At 48.7% G+C, this 18212-nt stretch overlaps 1 protein-coding gene across 14 annotated transcripts in view; it reads right to left on the bottom strand.

Annotated features, from left to right (window-relative positions):
- The window catches only part of EPS15L1 (epidermal growth factor receptor pathway substrate 15 like 1), a 98198-nt gene that overhangs the window by 27171 nt on the left and 52815 nt on the right, over positions 1-18212 (bottom strand). For 11 of the 14 annotated variants that reach the window (XM_043590289.1, XM_043590290.1, XM_043590280.1 and 8 more), the window contains exons 14-20: positions 14202-14363; positions 13374-13571; positions 11436-11600; positions 6435-6558; positions 5424-5474; positions 4637-4773; positions 343-403 (exon numbers count right to left, since the gene is read on the bottom strand). In XM_043590289.1, coding sequence (XP_043446224.1) covers positions 343-403; positions 4637-4773; positions 5424-5474; positions 6435-6558; positions 11436-11600; positions 13374-13571; positions 14202-14363 — 898 coding nt within the window. The remainder of the gene's footprint in view (positions 1-342; positions 404-4636; positions 4774-5423; positions 5475-6434; positions 6559-11435; positions 11601-13373; positions 13572-14201; positions 14364-18212) is intronic. The other 3 variants (XM_043590293.1, XM_043590284.1, XM_043590282.1) reach the window with 1 other exon arrangement.

The following is an 18212-nucleotide window of genomic DNA, read 5'->3' on the forward strand; positions in this document are numbered from 1 at the left end:
GCCAGTACCCTCGGTCAAACTTTGGATTCTTTTAGGAAAAAGATCCGAAGGTACAAACCAGAGATCCGTAAGGAGCAATGAGCAAAGAGCAACCAGTAACAGTGGTGTTATTACTGACTTCATCCCTACTGCCGACCTCCCTTTCCACAAAGATGAGCAGTGGCAGGGGCGGGGGGAGGTACAGCTGGCTTTGGCTAAAGTGCTTCCGGCGAGGATCTGGGCGCCCCTGGCTAATGACATAAACTCTGAGGACACACAGCTTTGGAAATAAAACCATCACCGGGTGGGCTCCCTCCACTGGCAGCGGGGAGGGTCAGAAGGAAAATAAGCCATCGGTCTCACCTGATCCTTTTGAGGAGACACTGGAGGATGAAAAAGGTTCACTGGATTCAAAGGGGTCGAGCTGAGTGAAAGGAGAGAGGAAGAGTGAAAAGCAGTTCACTCATTTACCCAGCCATTCGTTCAACCACACACTGTCCTGACATCTGGTGCTGGCCACGAGGAGGATAAAATGATTTGTACTAAACCCTGGTGGAGTAAAATCCCCACGGGCCAAACCCTCCTGCAGATAACGCCTCTGAACTCTGGACAAGATACAAAACACGGGTAAATACAAGCAACCACCCGAAAGCTCAGGAAGTGAACCAAAGCAGGAAGACTCTGGATGAGAATTCAAAGTGGGCAGGGAACGAACAGAACCAGGTTGAATCTTCTGTCTGGACAGCTGTAATCTGAGGGCTTTGCGAAGCTAAGACCCCAACAGAAAACTCGCCATCCGGACTCTCTGGAGGAACAGAGCAGTATCCAGTCACCACGAAAGAGCACTCATGATACACAGGATACGTTTCTAAAGAACCAGAAAAATGTGGCCAGTTCTCAAGGGAAAAGACAATCAATAGAACCAATGCCAAGACGCCCCAGACGCTGGAATTCTTAGATGAGGACGACTTTAAAGCAGTAACAACTGTGCTCAGTGAAGTAAAGGAAAATACTCTTCAGAGGAATGGGTAGATCTTAGCAGAAAAACAGCAACCACACAAAGAAACAAATGGAAATTCTAAAACTGAAAAATGTACACTATCTAGAATAAAACTTCACTAGGTCAGCTACACAACAAATAGAGAAAAAAGTAAGTGAGACAGAAGACAGATCTGAAGAAATTATCCAGTCTACAAGAAAAAAAGAGAGAGAGAGAAAGAAGAATGAGAAAACAGAGCCTCAGGGACTTGTGGTGACATCAGCAAAAGCTCTAACATACAAGTAACTGTAATCTCACAAAGATAGAAGAGAACAGGGGAGACAAAGAAAATGTTTAAGTAACAGCCAAAAACTTGCAAAGTCCAGTAAAAGATATTTAGAGATTTATGAACCTCAGCAAACCCCAAACAACATAAATACAAAGAAAACCACATACATATGCTTCACAAACTACTGAAAGGCAGAGAGAGACAGAGAGACAGAGAGGGAGAGACAGAGAGACAGAGAGACAGAGAGGGAGAAAGCAGCCAGAGAAGAACAGGATGGTACATTTGGGAGAACAAGTGCCTGAGACTGACGGCTTCTCCTCAAGGACAAGGAAGGCCAGAAAGCAGTGGAACAATATCCTCAAAGTGCTGAAAGGGGCAAAAACTACTAGCTCAGGCAGCGATACCCTTCAAGAATGACAACAAAGCAGACCTGTATGAGAAGAGGTGCCAGACCAAGTTCTTCAGGCTTAAGGATAAGGATAATGGGAGGAAACGTCAGACCCGGAGGAAGGAATAAAGAGCAAATGGCAAATATATGGGCAAAAATAAACAGACCACTGTTTTCCTCTTTAAAATTTCTTTTACATACATACAGTGGATTAAGGCAAAACTTAAACGACTGTCTTCCAGGGTTTATGACGTATTTAGACATATTATATTCGTAGGACACCTGTAACATAAGAGGAGACACTGCTGGCTAGGGAGGAGGTGGATAAAGGGATCTATCCTTTAGACAGAATCGTTATCCCCCCAAGAAAATTTGGCTGCAAGTTTTCTACATTTTACATAAAGTGATGTAACGTTCACTCCAAGGAGCCTATGAAAAGTTAAGGGTGTATATGGTAATCCCTAAAGCAACCTCTAAAAAATAATAGAAATAGACATAGGTAAAATAGGCCAAAAGATACTAGAAAATGGAATTCTAGAAAATATTCAAATAGTCTAAAAGAAGGCAGAGGGGTGTCCGGGTGGTTCAGTCAGTTGAGTGTCTGACTCTTGATTTCAGCTCAGGTCATGGTCCCAGGGTCGTGGGATCGAGCCCCACATCAGGCTCTGCACTGAGCATGGAGCCTGCTTAAGAGTCTCTCTCTCCCTCTGCCCCTCTCCCCTAGTGCGTTCTCTCTCTCTCAAATAAATAAATAAATAAATAAATAAATAAATAAATAGAAGAAGGCAGAAAGGGAATAGATTGGCAAATCAAAGGGGATAAAGAACAAGCAAATAATAAAATAGACTCAAATCTAACCACAACAATAACTGAATTAAATGTTAATGGTCTAAATACTCCATTTCGAAGGCAGAGATTTCCAGACTGGATTGACCAGCAGCCCCAACTACGTGCTCGCTCTAAAAGACCCTTCATATATAGAAACCCATTTACTGAAAGTAAAGGGATGAAAAGAGGTATAGCGTACAAAGAGTAAGCATAAGGAGGATGAGGCAACTATTTTAATAGATAGAACAGATCTCAAGACAAAGGTGTCACCAGAGGAAGAAAGAAAGCTTTTATAATGATAAAAGGGTCACTGCATCACGGTGATACAACCAGCAGAAATGTGTAGGCACCAGGCAGAGCTTCAAAATACGTGAAGCAAAACTTGACCGAATTAACGGGGCTATAGACAATTCCACAATCACAGATTTTTAACATTCCTCTCTCAGCAATTGGGAAAGCTATAAAACAAACAAACAAACAAACAAACAGAAAACAGTAAAGACACAAATGATCTGAACAGTACTATCAACCACACTGATGTAATTCGCATTTATAGAACCCGACAACCATAGATAAACGTTCTTCTCAATTATACAGTATGGACACCAATGCAAACCATAAAGTGAATATAAATAAATTTAAAAGGACCGCAAAAAATACAAAACATGTTCCCTAGGAGCATATTTAATTAGAAATCAATACTATAAGACATGTAAAAGAAAAAAAAAACCAAGTATCTGGAAACAAAACAGTATTTTATTTAAAAAAAAATTTTTTTTTTCGACGTTTATTTATTTTTGGGAAAGAGAGAGACAGAGCATGAACGGGGGAAGGGCAGAGAGAGAGGGAGACACAGAATCGGAAACAGGCTCCAGGCTCTGAGCCATCAGCCCAGAGCCCGACGCGGGGCTCGAACTCCCGGACCGCGAGATCGTGACCTGGCTGAAGTCGGACGCTCAACCGACTGCGCCACCCAGGCGCCCCACAAAACAGTATTTTAAATAACACATGGTTCAACAGAGATATCGCAAGGGAAACTAGAACATACCACAAACAAAAGGCAGTAAAGACAGAACGTATCAAAATGCGTGGAAGGTGGCTAAGCAGTGCTCAGGGCAAAATGTGTAGTTTGAAAACATTTATATTAGAAAAAACGGTCTAAGATCAGTGACCTGAGGTTGAATCTTCAGATGTTAGAAATGGAAGAGCAAAGCACTAACCCAAAGGAGGAGGAAGGAAATAATAAAAAGCAGAAATCAGTGAAATAGAAACAAACAGGAGGGGAAATTAACATAACCAAAAGCTGGCTGATGGACAAGCTCAACAAAATTGATCCACAGAGAGTGAGAACACACATCACACACAGCTCAATACCAAGATTGAAAGGGGGTCCCCGTGACAGGTCTCACAGATGGAAACGTTACAAACCAATCCTGGCCTTCAAGAAACTCTGGGTCTAGAGGGACAGACAGGGCACGTGTAGGGCTTTGGAAGAGATATAGCCCAGAACATGAAAGGAGGCTATAAGCCGCCCTCCCCTAGACATGAGAATTCTCTGTTCAATCAGTCACTGTTTTGCTTTTCAAATCCTAGCTGACAGCCATTTAATGCAGTGTGTTGGGCCTAACACTGCAAAACACACGGTCTGCTAGATGCTGGGGGTGGAGAGGGGCACGTGAGTGCCTCACACACTAAGTGCTGCCAGGAAGATGGCAGGGTGGTCATGTGGAACGTGTGATGCTTTGTTTTGTTTCATTTTTGTTGGGAGATGGGGTCGCAGTGGGGGCAGGCGACAGAACAGAGAAGCCAGCCAGTGGGCCTGAGCTGAAGTGACAGGGACACAGGAAGGAACAGAGAAAAGAGAGCTATTCGGGGCCCAACCCATCCTGACGCGGGCTCAGTGCACCTCTGAATGTGACCCCTGATTCATGGGACAAGCCTCACAGGGACTAGTCACCTCACCTTCCAGGAGTAGGACATGCCCGCGGCCCAGCTCCCGGAGAACCGTGTGGCGCTCACGGCCTACGCGCACACGTGTCAGGCTTCGCAAGCTCAGTCCGCATGTTGGAGCCCCGGACTCGGCCCGGGGGTGGGCGGGGGATAAGGAAGGGCCACTTTCATGTGCGCCAAGGGCACACACGGGCAGCACCTAGGCCTCCCAGGTGACACTCACCTTTGAGGGTAAGGAAGGGTTTTTCGTGAACGGGTCTGAGGTAAATGGGTCATTCTTTGTCTGTTTCTTAAAGAAGTCGTCAGGTGCAGAGCCACGGAACGGGTCGCTTTCTTTGAAAGGATCCCCTCCAAATGGATCTAGAAGGTGTTTTGGAAAGTGAAGAAAAACATGCTCCATGAATAAACAACATTGCGCTTAGTGAAAGAACCTAAACATAAAAGAGTGCGTACCTGACTGATGCCCTTTATATGAAATTCTAGAAAAGGTAAAAACCATAATGACAGAAAGCAGATCAGTGATTGCTAGGGACCCGGGGATGGGGGGTAGGAGGCAGAACAGAACCTTCTGGGATGATGGAAATGTTCTCACCTAACTCAAAACTCATTTATCAAAACTCATCTAATTATACACTTAAAATTGGTGAATTTTGCTGTGTATAAATTACACCTCTCGACAAAGCTGACTTTAATAATGAAAACACAGGTAAATCCAGAGATAGACAGCAGATTGGTGGTTGCCTGGGGCTGGGGGAGGAGGGCGTGACTGCTCATGGGGATAAGGTTTCCTTTTAGGGGATGGAAACATTCTAGAACTACACACAGGTGGTGGTTGTACATTAAGAATGTACCAAATGCCACTGAATTGTCACTTTAAAAATGTTGAGTTTTGTGTTCTACAAATTTCACCTCAGCAAAAAAAAAAAAAAAAAAAAAAGAAAGAAGTAGATAAATAAGGGTGAGGACCAGTCCATGAAAAACCAAAAAGCCTCTTCCACAAAGGCTCTTACCTGCTGAAGCGGTCTGTTGTTCTGCGAAGGGGTCATTCTGGAACGGGTCACCTAGATTGGAGGAGACAGGAATGTTTAGCTCTACTGTAGAAATGACCCTGGCATATCCAAGGAGGAGCAGCGACTGGCCGAGGCGGCTGTTCCCAGCTGGGGGGTTCAGGACGAAATGAGGCACCACTGGCTGCTCGACACGGGGCCGCAGCGGGGGGAAATGTGGAACGAGCCAGAATTCACTGGTCGCTCTCTCTCTGCCATGCTACACTCTTGTACCTCATTCTCCCTCTCACCTCCCCCAGCCAGGACAACACAGGGCCTGACCCACGGCCAGCCCCAGTGTGAGGACGAGCTCCACACATCTGAGCTTCCAGAGCCGCCCGGTGTCGCTTTGGTCCTGTGGTGCTTCAATTCCACACGTGATGCCGGAAAGGCACTCCCCTCTGGCCTCTCTACGCCTCGCCCTCTCTGTACATTTGCTCAGGGACATACAGGTAGCCTTCCTGGAAACGCTACCTTGCTCTGAAGGACCAAAGCGAGAACATGTATCTCTAGAAGCCTTCTTAGTTATTCTGGACTCATGTGGGGCTCTGGGCAAATGTGTCACATCGAGACCTTAGATTTATGTGGGGACTTGTCGCTCACTGGGGAGTCTCACGATCACGACTACCTCTGGTTATCTTATCCATCCCACCAGGGCAGCGAGGGAGAACTTACCACCCCGACAGGAGGATGGGAACCAAAGCGAGCAGAGGTCGAGGGCGGAGCCAGCTGCCCGTGAACATGGGCACCTCGCTGCAAGCTGGGAGCTCAGCTCTTCCCACCCAACTCTAACACCTCAGCTCCGCAGTGGACCAGGCCGAGGTGCAACACTCTGGTGACCCACGGGGCTCAAAGAACTCCCTTCCCCCTCCATTCCAGAAGGTGCTACTGGCCAACCACTCTGGTCATTGGACAACTCTAACAGGCACAAAGTAAACAGCCCTTCAATGACTAAGTGGGCACCGAGAGAGATACCTTTGAAGGGATCAGCTCCTTTAAATGGGTCGGATTTGAAGGGGTCTTCGGTCTGGAAAGGATCCGGATGCAATTCTTGGGCATTGTTGCTAAATAACAAGGCTTTATTTTTGAAAGGATCGTCCTATAATTTTGTGAAGAGACAGGACAGGAACTTTATTATTTCAAATTTAAAGCAAAGTACAGAATTCCATACCCAACTTGCATGTTTCTCCTTCAAGCAGTGGGACCCTACGGAGAATGACTAAAAAAATCATTGAAATGGGGCACCTGGGTGGCTCAGTCGGTTCAGCGTCCGACTTCTGGCTCAGATCATGATCTCACCGTTTGTGAGTTCGAGCCCCACATTGGGCTCTCTACTCAGCACAGAGACCTCTTCGGATCCTCTGTCCCCTTCTCTCTCCGCCCCTCCCCATTCTCACTCTCAAAAATGAATAAACATTTTGAGAAAATCGTTGAAGAAATATGGACATCATTTCATAACGTGTCAGCACTAGTTCATTCAGTGACAAATGTACAGGATAAGGTGTTAATGACAGGGGGAACGGAGTGTGGGGCATGTGGGAACTTTCTGTACCACCTGTTATGTTTTTCTGTAAATCCACCACTCTTGCGAACTAAAAGTTTATTTAAACATTGAGTGGAAGGCAGTCATGTAAACCACCACCAATGGATGGACAGATACACTGAATGCAGTAGGTAAATACACAGGAGTATTGTTTAGCCTTGAGGACGTGATGCTCAGTGAAACAAGCCAGTCACGAAAAGACAAGGACTGTGTGATCTCACTTTAGAAGAGGTCCCCAGAGGAGTCAGGTTTGCGGAGACAGAAAGAACAGTGGGTTCCAGGGACTGGGGAGTCAGTGGTTAATGAGCAGAACGTTCTGGGGCCTAGTTGCACATGAATATACGCAGGCATGGTTAAGATGAACGATTTTATGTTCTGTGTGTTTTATCACAATTAGAAATCAAAAATAAGATATTACAAAGTCAGAAGAAAGTGGTACCTTTGGAAGTGGCCAAAGGAAAACGTAACAAGCCAGTCAAGAACCACAGCCTGAGCCTCATTCAAAAGTGTGGCCTCCCTCAACCATCTTTTTCTCATAGAACGTATAGCTAAGTGGGCATGTTTTAAAATGCTGTCTCCACACCAAGAAACACACTGGCTATTTGCATCCTGGGAGGAAATGAGCTGCTTATGCAGTTGGAACTACTAGAGCATATATAACACTTTGCATTTTGTTTTAAAGTGCTATTTCTAGAAACAAACAAGCACGTTTAAGCCGGAAGAAAAGACGATTTGCTTTTGAAGAGCACTTTTTTATAGTGGAAAATGGCCCCGATGTGTGTGTGTTGGGGGGTGAGGGGGTATAACCTACACGGGAACAAGGCCCACTCCGTTTAGAAACAGTGAGTGTATTTTGGTTAATGAAGACACACCCTCAGTGAAAACACGAAGGTTTCACTGTGATATGAAAAAGCACAACATCCTCACTGAACCCGGCAGGTGTGTCGGCACCCGTGGGGCTGGCAAACATCCATTATTCCAACTGACCAAAGCCAAATGATTAAAGAGCTGGGGCTTCCGTAAAAATACAGACAACGGTCACAGGGCCATGACGTCAAAGGTGCCAGAGGAAGATTCCAGACAAGGCCCCCAGCACTCTGTGCTGCTGGACTTCGGAAAGCGGGATGGCTCCCGGAGGCCCTGGGCCAATGGGAAGCCACAGGCTCCTGAAGGACGACAAACACCCCTGTCCTCTGATGAACACGGGATGATTTTTCTTACCTGGGGAACATTACCTGGAGCCTCCAACCACAGGTCTCCCTCCCCAAGGCGGGAAGACCAAGCGGGTTCTTAGGCAAGTAAGTATCGCAAATACCGCGGAAGCGTGCGGCTCCGTAAGGACGTCACAGTGCAAACACGCGAGCTGCAGTCGCCCAACAGACGTCCGACGGGCCTCTCACACACAGATAAATAGGATGGGGTGTCCTGATCTAAAGAAGCCAGGCAGCCAAGACGGAAAATTACCCTCTCACGCTGTACCCTGGGGGAAGGAATGGATCTCACCCCAGAAGAAGAGAGATGATGTCCTGGGTACAGTAGCACATTAAGAATGACAGCTTGGTCTCAGAACGAAAGCTTCTATTTAGTTAGAAATTAGCACTGATTTACCATTTGGTGTTTTTTGGGGGGGTTTTTTTGATGTTTTCAATCATCACTTGGAAGCCTGCCAACTAACAGTGGACGATGGCAGAGAAGAGGCTGTGACTCTAGACGCTTTGGCTGTGAGCCCCCTGAACTGAAAGCCAGGTCTGTGATCTCTTTCTCAGGTGCAATTATTTGCCTAAGGTAGCAATCGCTCCCTCCCCTTCCAAGGAGAAGCCTAAAAAGACCCCAGCAGGATTCACATACGTGAGGTAACCACCAGTGGTTCTGAGTCCATTTCACGGATTCAGAGCAGAAAATTAGGCTTCCCCTGGTACAGAGATGCCATAAACTCCACCAGCCACTGACCACCTATCAATGAGAACTGAGCCACCTGCCACTTGGGAGACACGGGTGCAGCAGATGAGCACTGGGGTAAATGACAGGTCCCTTAGCAGAGGGTAAAATACCTTGAACGTGGAGTTCAGTAACTAGTCCTGAGTTCTGCACTTCTTAAGAAACAGATGTGACAACTCTGAAAGGAGTTTCTGTGACTCTCCTTCCCTTTAGCTAGGGGTTGGGCAGTAGTGTGCTGGTGAACCAGCTCTCTGGGGGAAAAAAAAAAAAGGCCCTGATTGGCAGCTTCGTCCTGTCAATTCCCATGGTGCAAATACTCCCACTGTGGCTGAATTCAAGTCACCAAAAGTTAAACAATCAGGTTACAAAATTCCTATTTAATAATCAGCTCTGGAAAGTCAATAAAAATGGTTCCAGCACGCCAGTGGGGCTGGATGAGATGACAAACCAATCTTTCATGATAAGGTCTTGGCGAGGCTGAAGTCGGGGATGATTTATTGCCTTTTCCTACTAGACAGGTTGGTTGAGTGCTGCCTTCAAGAGCCAGAGGCCAGTATCATCGTCGGATGAGAGACAAGAAATAAATCTGGCTTTAAGAAGCCTCAGTCTTTGGGACAAAGTAACACGGTATGAGCTGAAAACTAAAGTTAGTGACTTCAGTAGACCTGCCCAGCTGTAGAAACTTCTGGATGCCCCTCTTTGGTTACAGTATTCTCAGGGAACTAAACCCCTCACTGTCACCCACCTCAAAGAGAACTAATTGCTCTCTGAAGCAGTCTCGAAACATTCAAGAGTAAACAAAAAGCCCTCTTCGAAGTGTTTATTAAGAAAAGGAAACAAACCGAAAAATGCTTTAAAAACTGTATTTGTACAACAAGATAAATATAGTTTTTCAGACACCGGTTGCAAGTTGCTATGTAACATATCTGACATCGACATTCCAGAATGAATTGCCTATCATGTAAACTTTGCCCCGCTCACAAGATGAACAGAAATGAGGAAAAGATGAAAAATCTGTGGGGGGCGGGGGGAGGGAAAATCACTGGCCACTTGCAAACTGCCAACTTTTTATCCAGGAAACCAATCTTATTCGAACCTGCAAAAGGGTTTAAGCTGTGCCACAAACCAAGATGAAGGAGGGCAAGCGGAAAGCTGTGCGAGGGGGCCAGTGACAGACGGGAAAAGTAAAATCAGGGTCATGAAGCTGAAATGCACACACTGAGCGGCCAGCCAGCCAAGCGGGCAGTTCTGTCTCACCCAGCGAACGAAGAGTGGACAGTCGTAGTCTGAACTCGGACAATCAAGCTGACGGTGGGATCAAGAGCAGATACGGAATTCACCCGTTTACAATTCCGTGAGGAAAAGGAATCTGTGAGCGGCAGAGGGAGGCAGTGAGGGCCCAAGACAGGAGACAGATGAGGACACCAACAGCATCTTCTAAGCGATTCGGGGAAGGAGGTATAAGCTTCCCCATAAATTCTTAGGACTGACTACTTGGCTACTGAGGAAAGAAACAGGTCAAGAAATGAACGTGAAGAGCCAAGACTCAAGTTGAGAAAGAGAGACAGAGGGACAGAGAGACAGAGAGACAGAGAGAAGCTGTGTGACTACAGGAAGAAGAAGGAATCCATGAAGCCCAGGGCCAGGAGCAAGACAGTTCAGAGGAGTGGCCCCGGACGAGGGGGCAGCAACATGGGGTGAGAGGTCAAAAGGCTTTGGGAGCAGAGCACAGTGAAACCACCGAGACCAAGAGCATCCCATCGACTCTGTCAGGAGCACAAAGATGCTGTCATCGGCCAAGCTAAAGCGGAAATGGCACACGCTGGGGCTCGGCCACAAGGGCGGGCGCTGGCAGGAAAAAGGGGACGTGATGATATGGGGAAAAAGGGACACTGGCTGGATGTCAGCAGCCCGAGTCCACAGCACCCTGGGACTTAATCAAGGCCCCCGGGGTCATAAGAGCCCAGGTTTTCAGCACACCCCAAAGTGCAGGAGAGGGGCCAGTTCACAGGGCAAACAGCAGTGCCTCAAAGGGCTGTCATTTGTCTTGATCTTCACAAATACATTTGGTTTTCAAGGTGCTCCTTGTGGGAACACGGACACACACACACACATTTCTCCCATGCCCCGCCCTCCGCCCCCAACTAGTAGGATGTAGGGTTTCACATGTGTGAGCCTGATCCACTTTTGGTTAAGTTTGGGAAAGCCCTCTGAATTTGGGTGGCTGGCTCACCGAAGACAAGTATCTTTAAACACTGGTCTTACAAAGGATTCAGGCCTATCCTTGGCTTCGTCCGGGAAGCAAGGATGGTGCACAGCCACGTACCCCGGGCTGCGGGGCCTGTGTGGACACGCAAAGCAGCAGCGAAAACAAGAAACACCCTGCATTTGGACAAAATCAAGGCTGGCGAGTGCCGGATCCAGCAAGCAGGGCGTTCTCTGATCCCAACGTGGGACCTAATCCCAGGACTGCAATACGCTTATTCAACCTTTACCATGGCTCCAAAACCGCCCCTCTCTGTCAGGGAGATGGCTTCGCTCAGGTCGGCTAAGTTGGTCAGGCTGGCGCCGTGGGCCCCGTCAAGCACCTCGTCATACTGCTCCAGGGTCCTGTGGGCTTCTTGGTGGCTTTCATGCAGCTGGGACAGCTTGCTTCTTGCCTACACGACAAAGATTGCTGACATCACATGGGGTTTAGGGGAAAGGTGTCAGGAGAGATATTTTTTTTCTCCTAACATCCAACCTTATTGTCCAACTCCGTTCACATGGGGAACTGAATTACTCGCCTACACAGTAGAGGATCCCAAGTGACACGACTTGTAAACCACGAGGTCCTTGTTGCTGCCCCATGAGGCCTCTTTATATCCCTGACCCCTGACAGCGGCCTGTGTTCAAACAAACATCTGTCAATTCTGAAAAGAACTGAAATTGGTAAAAATCCACGTTCACGATCTGTTCCAAGTGATAGTAAACGTTTCCCCTTTATGGGGTTTTATCACCCTGTCCACTGCTCCTTGTCCTGGACAGGGATGTGAGGCCGGGGAAAGGAGGACAATCCATGAAGTCAGACAGACCAGGAATGTTATCTTAACTGTCTCATCCTGTGTGAGACACTGTGTGACCTCTGGCGAGTGACCTAACCTCTCTGTTAGCTCTTCTCCAAAAAGGACCACAGCGGGGCGCCTGGGTGGCTCAGTCGGTTAAGTGGCCGACTTCAGCTCAGGTCACGATCTCGCGGTCTGTGAGTTCGAGCCCCACGTCGGGCTCTGGGCTGATGGCTCAGAGCCTGGAGCCTACTTCCGATTCTGTGTCTCCCTCTCTCTCTGCCCCTCCCCCGTTCATGCTCTGTCTCTCTCTGTCTCAAAAATAAATAAAACGTTAAAAAAAAAATTTTTTTAAAAAAAGGACCACAGGAAGCGATGGGTAAAACACCTCCTGTAGCATCTGGAAGGGTGGGCGTTAATACATGGCAGTGAACATCACTATTACTATTATTACTAACATACGTGCATGGCTTGGATCCTGTCTATGTTACACAAACTCCAATTGCTCGGATGGAAAAGACCTAAGATAATCTCAGATCTAAGAAACAATGAAACACAACACAGGGAATGAAATCCCGCGTATGTGTTTGCGATCAACTATTGTCTGCAACCTGGCAAAAAGAGCAAGGGATCGAGTCGGTCAAGAGAGGAAGCACAGCTGGCCACTGTAATAGTGCCAAGGGCAAGCATCACGCCCGTCTGTCGATGGGACACCCAAGGGCCGGCAAGGAGGCCTTGGGCTGTTACATACAGGGGAGCGGGAGGGAAGCCCGCCCTCTGCTGGCGAGCAGCGGCTGCAGGCCCCAGGGCCTTCACACCAAAGCGGGATAAAGATGGGGTGCCCAGACAGCCTGCAGAACTGGAACAGGGCCCCACGTGGGGTGATGCTCATCACAGGGTGGGGCCTCAGCAATGTGCCAGTCCTCAGATGGCACGGGGACAGAGAGGTGCTGGAAAACGTCTCGGACTCTGTCCCTCTCGCTGGTCTGAGAACCGTGCTGGGGAGGGCATTTCTACACCCAAGACTCTCTCCAAAGGAGCCACTGAAGTCCTCACACAGACCCTGCCCATTCCCCAAAGAGGACGTGCGCCCAGGTGGGGAAGTGGAAGGACAGTGAGGCACAGCAAACAGCCCGCAGGCCAAAGTCCACGTGATGCCGGAGCACACGCTGCGGGACGCTGGGTGCTTGACCTCCAGGCCAGGACAACAGCTTCTAAGAAGAGGGCCTGACATAAAGGGGCTGGGTGAGAGCCAAGGTAACAAGCGGCCTCTGTGCAGGCTGGTCACACACCCCGACGTGACAGCTCACCGCAGCTGCTCCGCTCGCAAGAAGGCCCCAGAAGACCCCGGCCACCAGCAGAGGCAAGGCCCCGCCCTCAGGGAGATACCTGGTTGATTTCGTCCTGCGTCGATTTCAGGGACTTGATGATGGTTTCCAGCTGAACTTTCCCGGCCTGAATGCTCTGCTCCAGCTGGGTTTCTTCCTGCTGCAATCGGTTCAGCTCCGATTTGGCCCGGTTCAGGTCGTCTTCCTGGGACTTGAGGTCAGATTCCTGAGACTGGATTTGGGTCTTCAACGAGGAAATCTGAAATGAGATGAAATATGACAAAAGGAGGAGTCTTAATTCACATCACTGGAACAAGCAGACCCAGTGAGGCAGACACCTGCCTGATGGCCGGACACCTGGGCTTCCTTCCAGGGCCCTCTCTCCACTTGCAAAACAGAAGGAAACAAGGCAGACGTGCAAATGCCCATGGAACTGACAGAAAGTCAATTTTGGAATAAGTCAGTTTTGAGGTCTGGGATAAGCAAAGGCAGTCTACCTGTCTCTCAGGGGCTAAACATCCCCGTGCAAGGCCTCAGAGGAGGGGATGAGGGCTTTCAATCTGCTGAGCTTGCAGCCTCCCCGGTTTATAATGAGCAGTGAAGACACCAGACGGTGGCAGGGGCGGAGGAGGAGCATGCTGGCCCCAGGGTGCCGTGAGGCACCAGCCAGGGTGAGGTTAGTGGGGACCAAGGCCGTTCACTGTATGACTTGGTGGGTGAGACTGAGGTCAGGCCACAGATGCCTGGACACTTTTTCAAATGATATGTCCACAACTCGATTAAACCAGTAGGATGCCTCAGCCTTGTGTTTCCAGGTCGTCATGAGCCCACAGGAAGCCCCCCCCCCCCCCCCCCCCCCCCCCGCCGCCATGCTGGGCGTGAGACTCACCATCTGAGTCTCGTCCTGGCACTTCTGCCTGACGTCGCTCAGCATGTCTCGGAGCTTGGCCTTCTGCTGATCCATTTCGTCGAGGCGGTCTTGGGCGTCCTGCTTCTGAGCTTCCAGCTCTTGCAAACTGCTCGTTTCCCGGTCTAAGTCATTTTGCAATTCCTAGGGAAGAGTTCAGTCAATGTACTTGAGCATGGGGAATGGGGAGCATGTCCAAGACAGCAGTCTCAGCCTGGGCTAGAGCCCCCTGGATGTCCTACGAGACCGGCCCCTGCCCGTCAGCAGGCATCCTGTGCACACTTGCTGTAAATGTGTGCATCTCAGCTGGCGGCCGTGGCGTGACCTCTCACTAAGTCCCTTGGCAAATATTTACTGATGGCCTAAGAGTGGCCAGGGTCCGGGAGAGTAGCTGGGTCCCACCAAGAACAGCTATCCGGTGACATGTGGTCAGGGGTGGGGAGGGGAGAGGCATCACCCAAACACAAACTGGGAGGAACAGAACCGACAGAATGTACGGGTGCTGCTGGGTGGACTCGGGGCGGGGGGTGGGGGCACAGGGAGACCAGACTGACACTGCACGGAAGTGGGGAAGGGGGTGTGGGGCTCCAGCTCCAGCAAAAGGAAGCAGGGCCACGCAGGAAGCCCCCGCAGGACGTTCAAGTATGAGCGTGGGACAGGATGATTCTCCACTGTTGACGTTGCTCCAAATCGGCAGTATCTACCCAGACGGCCAGTAAAGGTACCCTCAGACCCGACCAGGACACCCCTAGGAAGAGCACCCTGGGGGTGTATGGTGCACGTGAAAACATGCAGTCTGTGGGAGCAAAACCTGGGAACCAAGTAAATTCCCACCAGGCGGGCCTGGCTCACAACTTACAGCGTGCTCGTACCCTAAAGGAAGCTGCACCTCATACTCGAGTTACAACGTGAAGCCCGTGGCCAAGCACATGTGTACGCTGCATTCTGGCGTTCGTGCCAACAGGAAGGAAAGAACACGCACGCGACCTTTCTGGAAGGCCTCGTGGGAGCTAACTGACGACATCTCTGACAGACCGACAAAAGGAGCAGGGAGGGGACCTGGGCCACGAGGAGATGGTGGCCGTGAGAATCAAAGCAAGGGAAAGATTTGAGGGGACCTTTGGGGGTCAGGGAGGACAGAGACGATGAGGCCGATCCCCAGGGCCGGGCCGGCTGGGGCTTTGCTGGTGCCATTTTAGGAGAAAACCCAAAGCAGGCACAGGGCCTCCTCTCTGCCTTGAGGACGAAAATGTCATGGCTCTCGCCACTCTAGACAGCCAAAACACACCTCTGAGTTATGCTGCGGAGCTAGGCCCTCTCTTCCCCAGTCTCCCTGCCCCTGACCTTGAATTCAAGAAGTGGAACTTCAGTGTTCAAGTCTGGGGAAGGGAAGAGGATGGTGGTAGGGAGTCCCAGACACAGGTTTGCCACATCTGAGGGAACAACAAGTGACGGAGGAAGAGGACACAGAGCAGGGAAGAGGGCCAGGCCTGCTGTGGTGGCCTGAAACATCAAGGAATCTGAGCCTCATTCTGTAACGAAGGAGGGGGAATCCAAGAGCCCAATGGGGACGAAGACCCAGCTCATGATCAGGATGGGAGCTGGGGTCAGAATGTGGGAGATGTATGAGCAAAGAGAACCAAGAAATAACCCAGAGAACCTGCAGACTTAATTCAAACCCCCCTGGAATCCCCAGCTGGCTCCTGCACAGAAACGGACAAGCTGAGGCCAAAATTCATAAGGAAATGCAAGGGATTTGGAAACGCCAAAACAATCTCGAAGGAGAAGGAAAAAAAGTTGGAGAACTTCTACTTTTCAGTTTGAAAACTTACTACAGACATACCTCAGATATATTGTGGGTCTGGTTCCAAATCACTGCAATATAGCACGTGTTGCAATAGAGTGAGTCAAATGAATTTTTGAGTTCCCAAGTGCATGCAAAAGTTATGTTTACACTACACCACAGTTTAAGTGTGCAACAGTGTTATGTCTAAAAAACAACGTACACACCTTAATTAAAAAATATTTTATTATTAAAAAATGCTAATCATCACCTGAGCTTTCAGGGAGTCGTAATCTCTGAACACAGATCACCATAACAAATATAATAATAACGAAAAACATTGAAAGATTGCGAGAATTACCAAAATGGGACACAGAGACACAAAGTGAGCAAATGCTACTGGGAAAAAGGTGCCGATAAATTCACTTGACGGAGAGTTGCCACAAACCTTCAATTTGTAAAACAAAAAAAAACAAAACACACAGAATCTGTAAAGCACAATAAAATGACATATGCCTATACAAAGCTATAGTCATCAAGACAGCATAGTACTGACCTAAAGAGAAATACATGTGGAACAATGGGATAGAACAGAGAGTCCAGAAATAAAGCCACACATCGATGGCCAAGTGACAGTCGATAAGGGTGCCAAGGCATTTGTTCAATGGGGAAAGAACAGTTTCTTCAACAAATGGTGCTCGGACAACTGGATCTCCACATGCAAAAGAATAAAGTTGGATCCCTACCTCACACCATATGCCAAAATTAGCTCAAAACAGACCAAAGATCTGAATGTAGGAGGTAAAACAATAAAGTCTTAGGAGAAAACATAAGGTAGGGGCACCTGAATGGCTCAGTCGGTTAAGCGTCCGACTTCGGCTCAGGTCACCATCTCTTGATTCGTGAGTTCGAGCCCCACATCCGCTCTGTGCTGATGGCTCAGAGCCTGGAGCCTGCTTTGGATTCTGTGTCTCCCTCTCTCTCTGCCCCTCCCCTGCTCGCACTCTCTCTCTCTCAAAAATAAATAAACGTTTAAAAAAAATAAAAAAAAAAAAATAAAGAAGAAAACATGGGGTAAAATCTTTGTGACCCTGAATTTGACAATGAGTTCTTAAGTAAGACATTAAAAGCAAGAGCAGAAAAAAAAAAAGGAATAAACTGGACTTCACCAAAATTTAAAGCTTTTGTGCTTCAAAGGACACTATCAAGAAAGTAAAAAGACAACCCACAATTTTTGCAAATCACATATCTGATGAAGAAATTCTACCCAGAAAATATAAAGAACTCTTACAACTCAGCTATCAAAAGACAAAAAAAAAAAAAAAAAATTAATAATGGTCAAAGGGTCTGAATAGAAATGTCTATTCAAAAGGTACACAGATGGCCAATAAGCACATGAAAAGATGCTTGGGTGGCGTAGTCGGTTAAGCATCCAGCTCTTGATTTTGGCGGAAGGAAGGAAGGAAGGAAGGAAAAACCAGGCAGACACTACGGATGCTCACCAGAAGGACAGCGATGGAAATAGAGGTAAAAGACTCCAGGAGGACAGGGAAAGGGCACAATGGGAACAGAGCTGTGGGGGCTGAAGCTTCTGCTGCTTAAGTAGCCTGAGGACAAAGGACTCGCACTCCATGTGGGGCCCTGACCCACAGACTGTGCTAGCCAGCACGGCCAGACCCATCTGGGGACAGGTGGCAGGAACCCCAACCAAACCTGGTTTTCACAGGGGAACTTTCAAAAAATACGTAGTATTCTGTCTGTGCCATCAAGCACTACGGCAGGGCCCCAGCCCGGCCTGCTTACAGACGACACCCCCACAGAACAGCCAGTCTGGCTGGCTTAGGGCTCCCTCCCAGCTCTGGGGGGCTGTCGGGGCACACAAGGACCCCGGCACCTTGAAGGCTGCAGGAGCCCACCAGCCAGGGCTCCAGGCAGCCTGGCCACACCTGCCACAGACCACAGAGGACAGCGCCTCCGGATGTCAGAACCAGTCTCTGCACAGGCCTGACTTCTTCCTCAGAATCACCTGGAGCAGGCGCCAGAGACCTCATGATGGTTTCCTTGGTAGCGACAGGACATTATAGCACCCGGATCCTCAGGGACCAGAATGCAAACCAAAGCATGTTCATGGCAACCCGGACGCGATAGGAAGGCAGAACCAGCCACATGTCCGTGTCACCCAGGCCCGGGCGGGAGGGAAGACGAGGCCG

This window comes from Prionailurus bengalensis, chromosome A2 (genome assembly GCF_016509475.1).
Source record: "Prionailurus bengalensis isolate Pbe53 chromosome A2, Fcat_Pben_1.1_paternal_pri, whole genome shotgun sequence".
Classification (NCBI taxonomy): domain Eukaryota; kingdom Metazoa; phylum Chordata; class Mammalia; order Carnivora; family Felidae; genus Prionailurus; species Prionailurus bengalensis.